This window comes from Artemia franciscana, chromosome 14 (assembly GCF_032884065.1).
Source record: "Artemia franciscana chromosome 14, ASM3288406v1, whole genome shotgun sequence".
NCBI lineage: Eukaryota > Metazoa > Arthropoda > Branchiopoda > Anostraca > Artemiidae > Artemia > Artemia franciscana.
The window spans coordinates 30,016,150-30,035,012 of NC_088876.1; the positions used below are offsets into that span (position 1 = coordinate 30,016,150).

Genomic DNA, 18,863 nt, shown 5'->3' on the forward strand with positions numbered 1-18,863 from the left:
GAAATCAAACGAAACTTAAATAATAATACATCCCTAAATAGAGACTTGGTGAATACACACTCAACCCTATGTACACAAAATTAATTACAGAAAATAATCTAATTCAAAATGAAAAAAATAGGAACGAATAAAAACAAGCCCAATCCCAAAAGAACTACAAGATTAGCTGCAGAGAAGGCAAATATTGCAAAAAGAAATTATTCCAATTTTTAATAAATACAGTTAGTTCAATGAATGAACCTTTTTAGCTTGTAAAATGTTAGCTTTTATCACATAGTCTTGGCTGAACTTTTCGTTAAGAAGTAATGATGCCAAGGCTATTTTAAAATATAAAAATAAAGACTCGATTTTTAACCGAAAACTTTTATTGTAAGTGTTTTATTGTTTATTACTTTCTTTCCTGAAGACGGCCCTTAGATATAGGGACAAAATATTCAAATAGGTTTTGTTGGTTCACTGTCTTGGGAAAAAAAAGTCCTCACTATTCTCTCTTCTGTAGTTGTACATTGAACAAAATGACTATCTCAGAGTTTTTATTGGATGTGTTTGGGAGAATGGTGGTCGTGAGAGGGGGCTAGGTGCCCTCAAAAAACTTTTGACTGCTAAAAAGGACACTGGCCTTTTCAATTTTTATTCGAATGAGCCCTTTTCTAAGTTTCTATAACAACTCATTCGATACAAAGATCCCTGGTCTAAAAAATAAGTAAATCAATAATACACTCTGCCGACATCGTTCTTTACTTAGACAGCGTTATTACACGGCCCATGATTTTTAGACTATTATTGAACAAATGGCTATCTCAAAGTTTCTATTAGATGCATTTTTGGAAAATACGCACTGGGGGGATGGTGATTGCCCTCTGACCACTTTGACTCATAAAAAGGACACTAGAACATCTGATTTCCAATCAAATGAACCCATTCTGGAGTTTTTACAACCACTCTTTTCATAAAAAAACCTAATATGCACTCAGGACATAACTTGCAACCGTTACGCTGTGGACTTTGGGGTGGGGGGTCATCCTCAAAAAAAAAATTTCCAGACCTTTTAACTACGCTGAACAAAATAGCTATCTCAAAATTTTCATTAGATATATTTTGAGAATTGATGAACATGGGGAGGTTTGTTGCCCTTAAATCATTTTTGACTCTTAAAAGAGCACTCGCCCTTTCAATTTACAATCTAATCAGCCTTTTTCAAAATTTCTTAGGTAACAAATGTCTATCTCAAAATTTCTGTCAGATACATATCTGGAAAATACGAAGGGGGGGGTGTTTACCCTCCCATAGCCTTTAATCTCAAAAAGAGCACCAGAACTTCTGATTACCAGTCCAATGAGCCTCCTCTGAATTTTGCACGCTCACCCTTTCTATATAAACCTGATATGCCTCCAGGGCATAACTTACAGCCCTTGCCCCGAGGGCTGTGGGATGGGCGTCATACTCAAAGACATAAGCGTTAAAATGAGTTTTAAGAGATAAGTGCTAGCATAGGCAAAACCATATATAAATATTTTTGCTAGCCAATTAGACTAACTGTTAAATCAAGCGTGAATTTTTGTGTCAAATACGAAGCATAAGAGTTAGTATAAGTATAGGCTATATAGGCATTTTTAAAAACCAGTTTGACTAATTTTCTACTCAAATATATTTTACTATACTAAAATACATAAGCATAAGCATTAGCGTAAACGCATTTAGGCATCTTTAGAGACAATTTGAATAACTGTTTGCTGAAATGTGTTTGTCTTTGCTGGAATGCATATGCATTAACATAAGCACAATGAAAATAAGTATAGGAACGCATCAGAATTAACTTAAGTAGGCTAGCATAACCATATTCAAGCAAAGATATTTCTTGTACCAAGTTTGATTAAAAGCTTACTGAAATATTTCTGTCTATGCTACAATATAAAGCAAAGACATTAACAGAAGTGTACCTAAGAATTTTCCGCACGGGCTTTAGGGTCATGTCATCCCCAGAGGCATACTTAGCGGATCTTTCAGCTACGCTGAATCAAATTAAAAAATAAAGATTTTTTATCGAATGTCTTTGGGGGGAAATGGGCATATGAGGAGGGGGTAAATGCCATCCAATATTTTGGTCAGCCAGTTTGACTAACAACGCGCTCAAACTGCTTCTCTATGGTAAAATATATGAGCAGATGCATAAACACTAGAATTACCATAAACAACAAATTTTTGTCCTCAATTTAATAGCCGCTTACTTTAATGTGATTTCTTATGCTTGAAAACGTTATCACAAACATTAGCATAAGTAAAAGCATCCTCGGGTATTTCTTTACAGCCTGTTTACTACCTGCATAACAAAATGGGCTTCTTTATAATTGGTTGCAGAAGCATAATCACAAATGCTTTCATAAGCATAACGATATACAAATATTTCTTATAGCCAATTTTACTAGCTACTTACTTAAATGGTCTTGTCTATGCTTGAATACAAAGTATTCAAGCATAGAAATTGGTTTTGCTGCAAGTGGAACCTGCAAAATTTTACTGAAAGTTTAGATTACTATGGACTTCTCTGTGTACTTCTCTATGCTTAAAAAGTTGAGTATAAGCATTACCATAAGCCTACATATATATATATATATATATATTATATATATATATATACATATATATATATATATATATATATATATATATATATATATATATATATATATATATATATATATATATATATATATATATATATATATATATATATATATATATATATTTTTACAGTAAACTAGAGGTTTTATCTATCCGCAGGAAAAGACTTCTTGGACTCGCGTGACAAATTTTTATCGTCCTGAAATTTACTTGCCAAGTTCTTTGTAGCGGTGGTTTAGTTCTGTTTCCTCTAATATATTGGCCAGAATGAAGCTCAAGTTTAACTTGACCTTTGTTGCCTAATTACTTAGAGATACTTAGATATTCTAGCACATCATTGTCATCTCAGCAAAACATCATTCCAAATAGCATAGAAAGCATAGGGAAACACAATCAAAGGAAGATTTGCATACAGTCCATGAATTTTTAAGAGCTACGTTGCTTTTAGACCTCAGTACTAGCCTGGTATATCCACGAAAACTTCTATGGGAGTATATGGTTGTAAGGGGGGATTCAGGTCAAGAAATATCCTTTGACGGGGGCCAAAATCGAAGAATGTCCTCCTTAAGCCCATTTCAGGAAAATTTCTTTTTCTTTGGAAAGAGTTGGATAATATTTTAACCCTTCTTAGAAAGACGAGGGAGAAGGGGCCAAAATAAAGTAAGACCCGTTTTTGCACCATTTCCTGAAATTTTACACTCTCTTTGGTTCAGTATGTGAGGGCTAATTATTCACAAATAAACACTTATAATCATATTTATCTGTTTTAGTTTATTTGATCTACCTGTGACATTTTAGGGATTACCTCAGCTTCTACAGGAGTTATTTTCAGCAAAGTTTCCCATTGAGGATTAAACAATCCTTCTCTTATACTGAAATAAATTTTATAACAATAATGATTTAGTTATGACCTAACAATTTGTAACCAAATAATATTTGTGATACAGGCACAATGGAAAAGTGGAGTAAAAAAAAAAATCCAAACAAACAGCATCATTATGCAGATAAAGCAACAATATGAATGAACAAACACAGAAATGAATTGGTATAGCCCTAAATTTTCACCTGGTTCTTTAGTTTATCATAAACAATTATTAGTATGCTTTTAGTTTCTAATTCGTTGTACCTAGTGATAAGGTTTAGATTTTTTTTTTTTGGAAGCCTTTAACGACTTTCCCTAGTGTATCAATATAAAGTCTTAATTTACACCACCTTCCAGTATTACAGTAGTATTACAACAGTCGGAGTACCCAGGCTATCTCTCATACAGGCTCAAAACTTACCACTTTTCTCATTGATCGGAAGTTCTACATTCCATTTTTATTCCGTTTTTATCTGCACTTTGTTTCAAAATAAAATATTTTAGACTTCCTCAAATCAATTACAACTATACAATTATGTATTTTATATCCTTTTTATTATAAAAATCCGCCATTTTTCTGTCACATCAACAAGTGAAGAAAGAAAAGTTCTAACGTTATGTGCAGAAACAGATGCGCGCCAACCAAAGTTTTCCCAAAATCCGATAGCGTATGGATAAGCTTAGTGTTATCCAAGAAAATAAGTAACTAAATAGGAGGGAATCATTGGCGCTTTAAAATAAGTTCAATAAGGATTTAAAGCTGCTATCATCACGGAAAACTCAATGCTGCTCAGAAGAACTAGAAAAGTTAAAAACTAGCTTAGTCTAGGCTGAGTTTAATTTTACAATCTTAATCTGAATTTGTAGTCCAAAAGCAGAACATGATCATATCAACAAGAGAAAATAAAACTGATATTTTGTAAAAATAAAAGTAGAGATAAAGCTGTAAAAGAATGATTATTTTCCTATTGGAAAAACTATTATTGTCAGCTCCATGCAAAGCAAAAGTAAAAACAGTGATAAAAAGTGATAAAAACAGCAAATCCCCCTCTGTTTTTCTAAGCACGGAATCCCTTTTATAAGCTAAGACGTCTTACTAGCACCAGTTGATAGCGCTGACAAGCAGACATAGGGATACATATATTTTATGAGCTGATAGCTTTGGTATGAACAAGAATTGGGGGAGGCAAGGGCGTTCTCTTTATAGGGTTTAGAATTCAGTAAGATTGAATATACAGGCTCGTGAGCCGTATATGCCAGATTAATAAGCCCCACAAATAAATAACGAAAGTGATGAGTTACTGGTGGGACTGGAATGTAGTAGTAATCTGCAGTATACTATTTTCAGAATCGTTTTCTTTTTGCTTCCTTCTTCTTAAAGTATTGAAAATTTTTCAGAATATTTGAATACCCAGCTTTTAAGTTTTTTCTTAAAAAAAATAATGAAGTTGGGTCTGTTTCATTGTGTGTTATTGTCGAAATTGTCGTATGTTTTATTCTAAGTCTAACTTTAGGCTATATTTATATATTCAAAGCCCGGAAAACGAAATTTAGACAATAATACATGTGTCAAAAGAATTGGCTTTTTATGTTGATTCCAAATATATAAAACGCAGTATGTCTAATGTTTTCCATCACTAATGTGTACTATTTACTGAAACAATTCCTATTTCGAGCTGTGTGTTTCTATTTCTCTTAATTTCGAAAAAACTGTCATAACTAAGGTTACAGAAAAAAAAAATGTGGATTGACAGTTTAATATATATGCTGATATTTATTACTTTGGATATATTAAATTTAAAAAAGACAAATCATTTAAAACGTATTGTGTTTTCATCGAAGTTCAAATAATATTCTGGTCTTTAAAAGGCACGGGGGACGTCAGCCTACTCGTATGAGTTTAACTCGGTTATCTATTTTAATTTCGGTACGTTTTCGGTTTTATTTACTTTTTGATCGTGGTTAATGGTAACTTTACGCTTGGAAGTTTATTTGACTTTATTTATTCATATTTTTGGTTTAATGTAGCTTTTTACTTATCTTTGAAAATATTAAATTAATTTGTGTGCTTAGTCTTTATCATGTTCAAAGAAAAAAAATACTGTAGATATTTTCAATTTCTCTTGACTAAAATCCACATTTTGGCTTATATGTTATATGTTAGAAAAAATTCCAATAATTTTTTAAAATTTAGACCAACATTATGTCTACTGATTTATTTTTAAACCTCCTCAACTTCCCTGAAAAACTAAACTTAAAACCCTATTCTGTTTCTATGACATAGTATCTATGCTAATTTGACAACCCTGGAGGCGCTTATACCCTTTTGGTGTAGTTCAATAGTAAGAGCGGAAGTAGTCATAGTAGAATAGAAAGGCAATACTAGTAATAGAAAGGCAAAAAGACAAAAAAAAAAATACAATTTTGCTTATCTTTCAATAAACAGAGAAACGTGTAATTTAAACATTGATGCTATTTATAAATATTTTCTGAAAAGCGAACCAAATAGCTAATACGGGTAATAAAGTTCTTCAAAATCACCGGAGGACTATATTAAATATACCTAGGTGATTTGAAGCAGTAAAGCAACTAAACAATACTTATTTTGCAACTAAATGATTAGTTTCGTATTCATTTCATTCTATTTTTATCTAGTTACTTCAGTGATTTCATTGAAGCAACAATTGAAACAGTTTTTGTAGTGCTCAATCACAGAAACATCAATTGTATATTTTTTTTATATTAAATAAGAAAATAAGTTTTTCAACCGAAAGTAAGGAGCAACATTCAAACTTAAAATAAACATAAATTATTATGTGTACGAGGGGATCGCCCCCTCGTCAATACCTCTCCATTTATGCTAAAGTTCAAATTGTGTTCCAATTCTTTAAGAATGACTCCTGAATCACAAAAGCTGCTTAATGAGAGTAAATAGAAATTTTAAAAGTAATAAAAAAACTTTAGCATAAAGAGCGAAGTATTGACAAGGGGATGACTCCCTCAAATACGTAATAATTTCTGCTCGTTTGTAATTTTAATGTTGTTACTTGCTTCCAGTTAAAAAAAACTTGTTTTTTATTTAATTTTTGGTCGTTTTTCAAATAATGCTAGTAGTATCAATTCAATGGCTCCGGTCGCAAACCTATCCTGGTTTACTACTAGAGTTGCTAACCACTAGTATCTCTTACACAGATACAAACGCACAGTACTCCACCATTCCTACGACACAATTAGCGTTATTTCAGCTTGCGGTGATAAGAACATTTCCAGGAAACATTGCATTGCAAGTTTATTTTCAGAGCGAAGCAATAAAACAAATACTACAACACGCAAAACGTTAGCACAACGTTTCCGTTTCCGGTGATAAGACAATTCTTCGATATATCACTTCAAATACCAAAATATTTGATATATAAGAATAGGATTGGCCCAATATATTAACAATTGTTAAATTGAGTTTGATCAAGCAACATGTCCAAAAAGAAATTTTGACGAAGACTGCAATATAAAACAGGTATGCAATCTATATTTTCGTTGTGTGCCTAGTGGACGAGGACAGCTTTTCATAGGGTTTTGGTCTATCAAAAGACATTTACAGTCCCCTTTACTTACCAATTTTATGCATATGATCATTAGTTTTAAAATAATCTTTCTCTACTAGCCATTCCTGGGCTATTGAATTCAATCATTGGAACATTCTGAACCTTGACCTTCAAGGGACGGTAAAGAACAATATCAAAAACTAAAAAAGAACATTTAATTAATTTTATGTGTTTTTATATCATATATAAGCATTATTTTCAAAAAGCACCCCTTCCTACTAGCTATTCCTGAAATATTGACTTAAATCCGTGGAGTATTTCTGAACCAGGACCTCCAGGGGACGGTATTTTATTCTGAACGGTATTTTATTCTATTATTGTTTTTTATTCTGAACATTTTTTTGGGGGGGGGACTTACATTTTTTGGACGTAGACTTTTTCGGGATTTAGAATAATCAGGGAACCTTAAAATTTCTTGGAATTAGAATTTTTTGGGGAACTAAAATTTTCTTGGAACTTTTGAGGAATTTTTTGGATTTGGAAATCAATTGAATATATGAGGTCCCTTTTTGTGTGCATTTTCGTGTGTGTTGTGAGTGTTATTAAAGCCGATTATGTATGTATATTACATGAAAATATCTTTTCAGCTTAGTAAAACCGTTTCATTCCAAAAAATAAAATATTTACTCATTCATTTTCCAGGTAACACCTGAAACGTCATAATAAACACACCCACACAGACACACACACACACACACACACACACACACACACATACACACACACACACACACAGAGAGAGAGCAACACACACACACACACATACACACACACACACACACACACACACACACACACACTCACACACACACACACACACACACACACACACACACACACACACAATGTTAATGCGCTGAAATACAATACAGTGCTTTATCATAGTCATAGTCCGATAAAGGCAGAATTGCATGAACGATTGATAAGAGCTAGTCGGCTTTTAATTCAAGAAACACATAGTACATTGAAACATACTACTGCTTTATTCATGATTGTGACAAAATCATGCTGATTTGTAATCAACATCCTTACTGATCCCTGTCCGACTCAAACCCACTGAAATTTCATTGAGTAGATAGCAATACACTTGAAATTTTTGAATGTCAAGTTTGAGTGACATTTTGAATGAAGAGAGGGAAGTGAAAAACTAGACATTCAATATTAGTGATAGTGTTCGAATCAATTTGAAAAATGATGAGATTCTTGGCGGTTTTATGATTATTAATTTAAAAAAGTTTAATACGCAGGAATATATCAGATTGAAAACACATTAAAGAGTCCTATTCGTAGGGGCATGAGAGAGCTGTCTGTTCGCTGGCTAGTATACAACTTTGATTTTGATTCATGGATATCTGCTGAAGACACACACAATGCCTAATGATTTCTGTGTGACGATTATGTCGAATGGCTCTCATCCTTTTTACTATGTTTGAACAAAGCATGTGATTTTTTGAAAAAAAAACCTCCTCCGCTATCATATTTAACGTGGGAAAGTATGACGCTGTTATTGTCAATTCTATTCTCAGAAACACATATGACGTTCTAAAAAAGGGACACTGTGTGAGATTAAAGGATAATACATTTACTTCCCAAGAAATGCTTAATGACAAATTCTTACTCTATTGGCTACCTCTTTGGGCCCATACCCTACAAGGAATACAACAGCATGTATGAGCTGGATTGAATCATCAGAAAAAAATGGGAGTAAAAAAGGGTGGTTTCACATTCAAATATTCAGCAGAATAGTGGAGAATTTACATTACCAATCCAAATGACAACGGAAGAAATTTAATCAAAGAGGATAAACGTGGGGTCCTTGGCTTTAAAAAGTGTATTATTAAAACATATAAATTTAGTGGCTAGGATCATGTTATCTATGCAGACTATACACCTAGTTTATCATCTAACAGTTGTAAATTTATTTGCAGTTCATTTAAGGAGCCAATTTTTGGTAATTCAAATGTCACCCTTCTATGCATTCTTGAACACAAAACTATCCACGAACTTTTTCATAACTACGATATTAGGCATCTTCAGTATATTCCTGTAAGCACATCGTATTTGGAGCTCTTCCAGATAGCATTCAGATGTGAATTGGGGGATCCTTTAGCAATAACAAAAGGTTTGGCTGTGATTATATGTCATTTTCGGCCCATTCAGCAACAAGATGGCAAATAGAAACATACTTTTTTTGTCCTTATATTGATTGCTAGGCCACTGCTCTCAGACCACCAAAGTTAGTTCACGGGATACAATTTACAGAAAGTGTCACACAAAATATCAGGTCCACCACAAAACTCCTTGATGAGCAATTGAAATCACGACGAAATGGAAAAGGTATATAAGGATTTAGGAATATTTTATCGCTCATCAGTCTCTTTTCAGATCAACATTTTTGTCAAAGAAGAAAAGAAGTGAAGAATAAATTGTTTTAGATTTAGATTTAGATTTAGGATTTCTTTTCCTAGACTGAAATAACACATCCACCACACAAGGAATTCAGTTCCACAGTCACCTTATCTCTAAATCTTTTTAGAAGAAAGTATAGATGTCAGTATAAAACATGGCTACTACGAAAAATTCTACCCACAACAGCCACTCTCCGAAAATATATATTTTCAGATTTATTCTAATGGAGACTACTCTATAGATTTACCGTCTATAATTATTTATTTAAAAGTTATGGTGTGGAAAAAGTCTGAAAATCAAATTCCCACCGCCACCGATGGATCATCCAATGAAAACTGTATCCTACACAATCTATTTTGACAAATATATGTCTACATGAATGGAACATTGATGAGCACTAGTAACAATCTATCAAACTGTGCAAGCCATATACAATTTATTTTGATGACTCCAAAGTCTTATAAGAAATAAAAGGTCTGGCGATGGGTTATGATTATAGATCGAATTTTAATATGAATGGTGAACTTACTTGGGTGTTGAGCAAGGAGTATCATTTAGTTGGTCTTCTAAATCATGAAACATTTAATATACCTCAATGGATGCCTCCGAATGTTAAGATTGGCGGAAAGTTACAAAATGCCCCGTCCAATATAATTTTGAGAAAAACATTCGGCAACATTCATGTACGAAAATAACAGGCTACGAGTTCTGTTGCCTTTACAATTGAAAATTATGAGCCAGTGGAAGCAACATCAAACTGCTCGTTTCTCACACAATCACCAATCAACGACATATTGCCACTGGTTCAAGCACCTACACCGACTCCTCAACTGTCAATGGTGTAATTCGTTCAAAATAAGCCTTAGCGTTTACAAAAGTGCCAATGCCATGGACACGTTTTGCACACAAATTTAAAAAGTTTGAGCCTTCGTTTCTTGTGTGTAAAGTAAATGGAGTTCAACTCTACATTTTATCCTTTGAAAAATACTATAAAGGTCAAATATGAATTGACAGTGCAATCCCTAGATCGTGACTCACAACCATTTTAACATGGCCTAACTACACAATGATAGCAAAAAGTCACGGTATCATTGCATTGGGTTTATCTGGTACTCAAGATATAAGTATTGTCTGAAGTGGCACTGTACGCTAAGAGGTGTACCTTTATCGAACCATTTACTGAGAGTGTAGCCTTACTCTCACTAGTTCAATTTGAAACCAATTGAGAAGTTACCCCTGACGGTAGTGTTCGAATACACTCGCTACTATAAACACAAATTGAGTAATCGATGTATTTAACTTGGATTTATACATGTCCAATAAAAATCATATTGTGTACCCTTGGATTTTCTTGGATATATTCATATTGCTAGCCATACCATTATCATTGTTAATAGTAGTCCGTTGACTAAGCAGACGGCGCGTTGGCTATGCATCTTTCAAACATCAAAAACCAAAGAATTTATTTTTATGCTTGTTCTACTATATGCCTTCTACACATCTCACATCAAAAAAAGTCCTTGAAAGAAGTGGGAAATCTATTCTTCAGAATTGGATGCGAGCAAAAGATTTAGCAATCAAAATCTGTGGTTTTTATGCATTACTATATTTCCTCTTTAGATGATGTGACTATACTTACTATGAATTTCTCAACATTTTTGTGCACAATCTTCAATTGAATGACTTCATAGCTGAAAAAACACTGTCCTATCTGTATAATAGTGATTTCAGTGCCCTAAGAATAAAATGTTTTAACAACGTTTTTAGATTTTTTAATTGATAAAACGTATATGTAGAAGAAAAAAATCTTTGTTCTTCATCTTTTAAATTTCATCTTCTTCGTCATTTAGGTGGTCATCGACAACAATTAGAGGTAGCAGATCATTAGGATTCAACCTGTAATGATCTCATTGTGCAAAGTCAGGGTCACATTTTCTACAATACAATGTAACTTCATTTTATTATATCTCTATGCGAAGTAAATGATACAATATTGATTTATATTGTAAAATTCACATGTCTCAATATGCTTATTTGGAGTAATGCCTCACATGGTATTCTCATATGAAAAATTACTTTCTGTAACAGTCAAATAGAAATCACTAGGTTTATAATCATAACTACTATCATCCTTACAACGGTGAAGTAGAAAACATACCCTCTTGTTGTTTGACAATTGAAATATGTTTCAAATTCTTTTTTCCAAAAAAATATAAAGCAATGACGGTACCAATCTCTTAGAAATAACCATAAATCACGTTTAGAGTTTTTTCAATCATACCAGAGTAAGTGTTTTCCATTAATCACATTTATCATACTGACAATTGCAGTATCTGTATCCTCTAGGGTAGGATTCACAAATCTTTTCAAGACAGAACTTAAAATCCTTTAATTGTATATCACATTCTATATGCAGTTTACATGAATTGCATAACCTACATTTTTCTTTATAGTCATCAACACTAGTACAGATCTCACATGACGACCAACTACCCAGTGTATATGAACATAGTGGATGTGTGTAGAACTTTTTTCAATGTTGACTCTCACACCACCAAATAGAATCTAACTTGCAAACAATAGGAAAGTTCTGTTCACTTCTAGAGAGAGAGAGAGAGGAGTATTTGAGTGACGTCAAAATCAATTATATCTATTAGGACAGGATTTTATAAATTGTCGATTGTTCTCAAGAAAACCATAGAGCGAAAAAATAATTCGGACAGAATCTTGAATCAAAAAGAAAACTTGAATGTTTTGGGTAGTGCTAAAAAGCAAATACACAGAATCATTTTATTTTGTTGCTGTCAGCATGTTAATAAATTGCAACTTAGAAGCCCTATACAACAGTTCAGAGTTGAAGAATCATTTTCAATGATAACTTCGAGCATTCTTTCAGAGAATAATTTCTTTTGCACTGATAACTTCTAAGATGGATCATTTAGGTTCAAGCATTCTTCCAATCTCACAAGATTCCACTTGATTTTTTGTTTCTTAAATCAGTTAGTTTTCTTGATTCTCCCACTGCCGATTATAGACTAAAATAACATAGCCAAGATTTTTTCAATTTTGAGAATATTCTTCAAGCCTATTGCTTGCCCTTGGAAGAGAAGTAAAGAATCAACTAAAATGTCTATCCAAAAATCTAATCATTATATAATATTTTTCGTCAGGAATGTACTGATCGAATGATATACATTTTCACTTTTTTTTTTCACGAGGTGAATTAATCCGTTGTTTTCAATGTAGTTCAGGATTGCCTTCAATCAATCTATTTTGCCGTCTGAATATATGTATAATATTCACTTTTGCTGTGAAATATAATTATTCTTCCAATATAAATTTACTCAATGATATAATATCTCTACAAAACATCGCATTCAACTCAAAAGTTAGTTAACAGTCCTTTATTATTCCAACTGCTGCATTGAGGGCTCTTGTCTTCTTATCATCATTGTCAACTACTTCAAGGTACAATGGTCTAAAACCACTTATTAGAACGTTTTCGGAACTTGAATAGATGTAAACTAATCAAATGTCTATGTGGAACTGCTTTTCTAAGAAACTCCCCATCAAGCTTATATACCAATGATCACGTAATGATCGCCAGAAGAGTACAATGCGCTTGTATGGTGGGAGTAGTGGCCACATCTATTCATAGCATTGTTTCATCGATAACATGAATGATTACACATTGCCAGTTGCTGTATCCAAAGGCCCATTTCACCGAAAAATAACCCCTGTGTTGCAGTATTCGTTGTATTGTTTTACCAAGAAATTAAACTTGGCAGGGAATGTTTTCTGGAAATGTTCTTATCACCACAAGCTGAGATAACGCTACGTGTATACTATATACGTGTATAGTGATATTGCTACGTGTATACTGTGGGTACTGTGTGCCTGTATCTGCGTAAGGGATACAAGAGGTTAGCTACTCAAGTGGCACACCAGGATAGGGCTGTGGCCGGAGCCATCGAAAGGATGCTACTAATGCTGGGTAATCTGGTTCCCCCTCCGTGTAAAATTTCATTCCCCCATTAAAACCAATTTTTTGAAATTTGGTTCCAAGTACCCCTCCCCTCCCCTTTCCCACCAGAAAAGTTCCAACTGTGAAGCGTTTGAATACTTTCCAATAGCCCATACTATATGTAAACAATCGACAAAGTTCATTGCCTGCAGTTCTTACTCTGGGGACTTTGGGTAGTTTAAACATCCTCAAAGACAAAGTTAATAGATTTTTCGACTATACCAGAAAAAATTTTCTACATCAAAATTTTGATCCGGTGACTTTGGGAAAAAATAAGCGGAGAGGGGGGCTAGCTGCCCAATAATGTTTTTGGTCGCTTATAAAAAGGACACTAGAACTTTTTATTTCCGATCAAATGAGCCTTCTCCTGATCTTGTATGATTATTCGTCTGATATAAAAACCCTGGAATTAAAAAAAATAATAATAATAAAACACACATCCGTTATCCCTCATCTAGGAAAAAAAAAATACAAAATTTCACATTTTTGTGCCGAGGAGCTTGAGACCTATTCATTAGGGTTTTATGGCACACTGAATCTGATGGAGAGACTTTCGTTAAGATCACTTGATGTATTGTGGGTTTGTCCCCACTTCTTCAAGAATTTAGCAAATTTACTCTGGCAAGTAAATTTTTTATGGGTACATTTAAATTTGATAAATTTTACATAATTCAAATAAAGATCAAAATTCGATTGTTGTGTTGTATCTATTGTTATTAAAACTCTGTTTCTTAGAGTTTCGGTTACTATTGACCCACATCGCTCTGTGTTTAAAGTTTGTTACAACGAACTGTTAGATCCTGGTTATAGATTTTAAGTGGTTTTAGGTTAGTTTGGATTTTTTTTTTCTTTGTTTTAGCGTTGAAGACTCCTTTTTTATGCAGGCAAAAAAGTCATTTTCATCAATCCACCTTAAGGTCCACATTTTCAGTAAAAACCACAGAGGTTAGTCCCTTACTATTTTCTAGGAATTAGCTGAAATCGGCGTGCTAAAAAAAAAAAAAAAAAAAAAAAAAAAAAAAAAAAAAAAAAAAAAAAAAAAAAAAAAAAAACCCACAAAACCATACGAAGCGCACAAAATGTACATTTTTTTTACTGAAGCATGGGAGAGCCCGTCAAAATCATGTCAGGTTGTCAAAATTGTTCTGTTTCTCTTAGTGCAAAAAAAAAAACACTCTCTGCGAGGTCTGCTGTTAAAATCAGGGGCGAATCACCAGGATTTATATTTGGGGGAGGGTTTCATATCCAGATATTCAAGGGGCATGGGCTGTATAGTGTTTTTCTAACTTGTTGAGAGATGCAACTATCCCCCCTCCCTAATGACGCCCCTAGTTAAAAATTCACCCAAATTATATCATAAATATAACTGATCCATTGTAACGCAATTGTGTGCAAAAGGCAAGGAGTGAAACATTATCTATTGTTTATGAAAACCTGCTTATTTACTTTTTGTCGAATTTCTTTTATTGATAATATAATAGAAAAGATACATTTTTACATAAAGACTACTTAGAAGAACAGTGATCATAACCGACTTTGTCTCATTGCTTTTATTAGTTCACTGAAAAACTAAAAACTTTTTCCTCCCTTGAAATAAAACTTGGAAACTTATATAGTTGACCGTTTCTTCCAAGAAATCCTACTTAGAAAAAGTGCTATATCTTAAAAGCACCTGCCTGCTTTCTTTTATTTTAAAATACCTCAAGCACTGGCCTTTCCTTGTACGATGATTTTGAATCCAAATAATCTAATTTTGGAAAGAGCTTAATCAATGTTTACTATTTCTTCAAATTTAGAGGCTATTATCCTGAACTCACAGGCTGACATACACGCAGGGCTATTGTTATTTCCACATTCTTCTGAAGGGTCACAAAGAATGTTCTGCCAAATTAATAATTACGAGAGAATTGTAATAAGAGGGTTTCTATTGAGAGCAAAATAGTGTACCTAGGTTTAGGTTTCAAAAGTTATAACTTTGGCTGTTTGACAATGGTTTACCTTGTCATTAATAAAATTGTCAGGTTACTTAAGTGGAAGACCAAACTTCGAAGACCACGGTGCCTTTCCATGACAAAAATATAACAGTTCAAAGTAAGAATGAAACCTTTTAATTGACAGTGAAACATATATATCTTTTTTTAACTGGATATTTCGGACACATATACAGTGTCCATTATTAGCAGTAAAACATTACTGCTTTACTAGTTTCTATTTTACTGCTACAAAGGTACTAGCTTTACTGCTGAAGATGGACACTGTATTTGTGTTCGAAATATCCATTTAAAAAGATTTAAATTTGTTTCACTGTTAGTTAAAAGGTTTCATCCCCATTTTGAACTGTTAAATTTTAATTGGAAGTGTCATCCTAATTTCAATACCCTTTGTCAATGCTATGCTTTTCTATGATTTAAAATGATAAGCGAAGGAAGAACCACAAAAATTTGTTTCCAGGGCCCAGCGGTCGCTGTCTTAAGCCCTTTAGATTTAAAAGAAACAAAATAATAATAATGAAAACATTTTCCTTATTAGGCTTAGCATAGATATTAAATTGATTGTTTAAACTCTACTTAGATACATAAACATCCAATAATCTTGAACTGTTTTTAATTTGTTATAATGTAGTAATAAAAGAAGAAAAATATGTTTTGAAAGCACGTTTTCTTTTCATTAGACCACAAGTGATACTCAAGCATCTCAGAGGATACACAATACCATACTTTTGGGACAAATTTTATTAGTTTTAACTTGATACCATTTATGATTATATTGTCTATTCATTTTAATTTCCCTTGCTCTGTTCTTAGAAATATCTGCCAGGTTTAAATTTTATATTTTCAAATAAGCAATTTCTTAATCCACACTGGCTACACATGACCCAGCCAAATGAATATTTTTTTACAATTTATTTGCAAAACTTTTATAAACACTTGTAAATTTGTACTGTAATACTTAAAAATTGAAAATTATACTGATAAATTATTTACACTTCTAGATTAATACTAAATTTTTAATACCCTAATTATAAAAATACTTATTTATTGCTATATTATTGTAATTAATAGTAGGAGCTTTGTATCTAAAGCCGTGACGTGAATAATTCTAATCAGAATAGTCGTAGTAGGAACAGTTGCATTGAAAAGTCTTTCCCGGGGGTGGTGATAATGTGGTTTTCGTTTGAATAACAGGGTTATATGTGCCATAAGAAATCGTGACAATTTTTGCTTTAATGAATTTCTTAACATCATTTTTGATCATACATACATTCTTAGGTTTTGAATTTCCCAATTCGAAAACCAGCTCCTGATTTCTAATCATTAAGTCTAGAAGCCCTTCAATACAAACTGTAGCGGAAATTAGATGCCGTTTGTAGAAAATGGTGTTCTGTATTGACTTGCTTTGTAGCACTCATGACCACATTGATTTTGACCAATGTGGCTAATTCAACAATGTGGCATCATTGATTTTGATCTCTGATGTGGCTCATGCCACATGATTCTAGGCCCACATTTGTAAAATACTGCTTAAAGAGCCCTCCAATTTCCACTTTAACACAAACCAATCACATTATAGACATACATACTGACTATTTTTATTCTGGATTTCCTTATTGTAATACTATTCTTTTAACTATCGAGCTCTGAGCCCCTTAAATACATGGTATAAATTTGTAGCCATTTTTGTAAAATTTATGTCACATGTTAGGTTTTGTTTGTATGCATTTGTGATTATTGACTTTGAAACTTATTAATGCCAAGTTTGATGAAGATTAAAATTTGTTTATGGAATGTTTCTTGTCGGGTTTTATTTGAAACTTTGTGAATAAGTTATTAAGCCTTGTAATGACTGAGCTGCGAAATATTAGCTATTGTGTTTTTCACTTATACTGTAATTAAAGCCGTATTTTTGAAATTAGTGACTTCGAAACCCCCTTAAATACTTTGCCCCCTTACTTTGCTGGCAACTAAATTCTGTCTTCTGCAATTCTCTGTCACAATATTAGTTGCACATTTGTACCAGAATGTTCATAAGTTCTTAATTATCAATATTGAGGAAAAACAGCTTAAATTTGAGAAACATAAGAGCTACTTGGCATATTTGGATTTTACACTTCTGCATTCCAATATTACCCTCAAATGTGTAATCAACATGCTCAGAAATCCTTAAATGCCAACATTGGGTGAAGTCAAATACAGTTTGTCAAATTTGTAATATTTTTGTTATAGACCTCTATGTTTCAACATCAGCTTCGTATTAGCAAAAAAAAAAAATTGAAGTTCTGACATACCAACTTCGATTGATTTAAAACACTATTGGTGAAACATTTATCTCATGCCTTTTTATTTTTGATAAATAAAAAACAAGTTTTTTAAATGAAAGTAAGGAGCAACATTAAAACTTAAAACGAACAAAAATTATTCCGTATATAAAAGCGGCTTTTCCCCCTCAACGCCTCCCTCTTTACGCTAAAGTTGGACTCTTTCTCTTAACTCTATTTTTAAAACAGTAAGAAACTTTAGCGTAAAGAGCGGGGTGTTGAGGAGGAAAAGCCCCTTTCATATACGGAGTAATTACTGTTCGTTTTAACTTTTAATGTTGCTCCTTACTTTCATTTAAAAAACTAGCTTTTTTTCTTTAATTTTTGGGCGTTTTTGAACTAATGCATGTTTTGATCTTGGCTCTCCGCACATAAATAATTAAAACGAAATTTGTATATTAATATGTTGCAATTAATCGGAAAATTTCGAAAAAAAAGGCGCGAGGGAGGAGGCCTAGTTGCCCTCCAAGTTTTTGATTACTTAAAAAAGAAACTAGAACTTTTAATTTTTCACAAACGTTTTCATTGGTAAAAAATATACGTAACTTACGAATTAACTTACGTAACGAACTTCTATATTCATATGTTTTTATTCCGTATATAAGGGGGTTCAACCCTCGTCGATACCTTGCTCTTTACACTAAAGCTTAGATTTTGTCCCAATTCCTTAAGAATGACCTCTGAATCATAAAGGCCGTAAAATAAATAGTTGAAACTATTAAAAATACTTTAGCGTAGTGTGGTATAACGAGGAGGTAAATCCCTTATATGCGTAATAATTTTTGTTCGTTTGAAGTTTTAATGCTGCTCCTTACTTTCAGTAGAAAAACTTTTCATATTTAGTTTTTCATTTTTTTTTTCAAATAATGCTAGAAAATTCTGCGCCCCCTTCATTGAAATGCTCTTCTACCATTAGACATTTCTCCATGGAAATATCCTCCCTTCAACTCTTCCCCTTATCCAAAAAAATCCCTCTGAAAACGTCTGTACGCTTCCCAGTAACCATTACTATATGCAAACACAGGTCAA

General features: G+C 32.9%; 1 protein-coding gene across 2 annotated transcripts in view; it reads right to left on the reverse strand.

The window, feature by feature from the left end:
- The window catches only part of LOC136035555 (regulator of G-protein signaling 9-binding protein-like), a 61,291-nt gene extending 57,196 nt beyond the window's left edge, over positions 1-4,095 (reverse strand). The window contains exon 1 of one of the 2 annotated variants that reach the window (XM_065717422.1): positions 3,906-4,095. Coding sequence is in view for 1 of the 2 variants with exons in the window: in XM_065717423.1 (XP_065573495.1) it covers positions 3,906-3,917 (12 nt within the window). In the remaining variant the exon portion in view is untranslated. The remainder of the gene's footprint in view (positions 1-3,905) is intronic. The other variant, XM_065717423.1, reaches the window with a different exon arrangement.
- Positions 4,096-18,863: the final 14,768 nt, after the last annotated feature.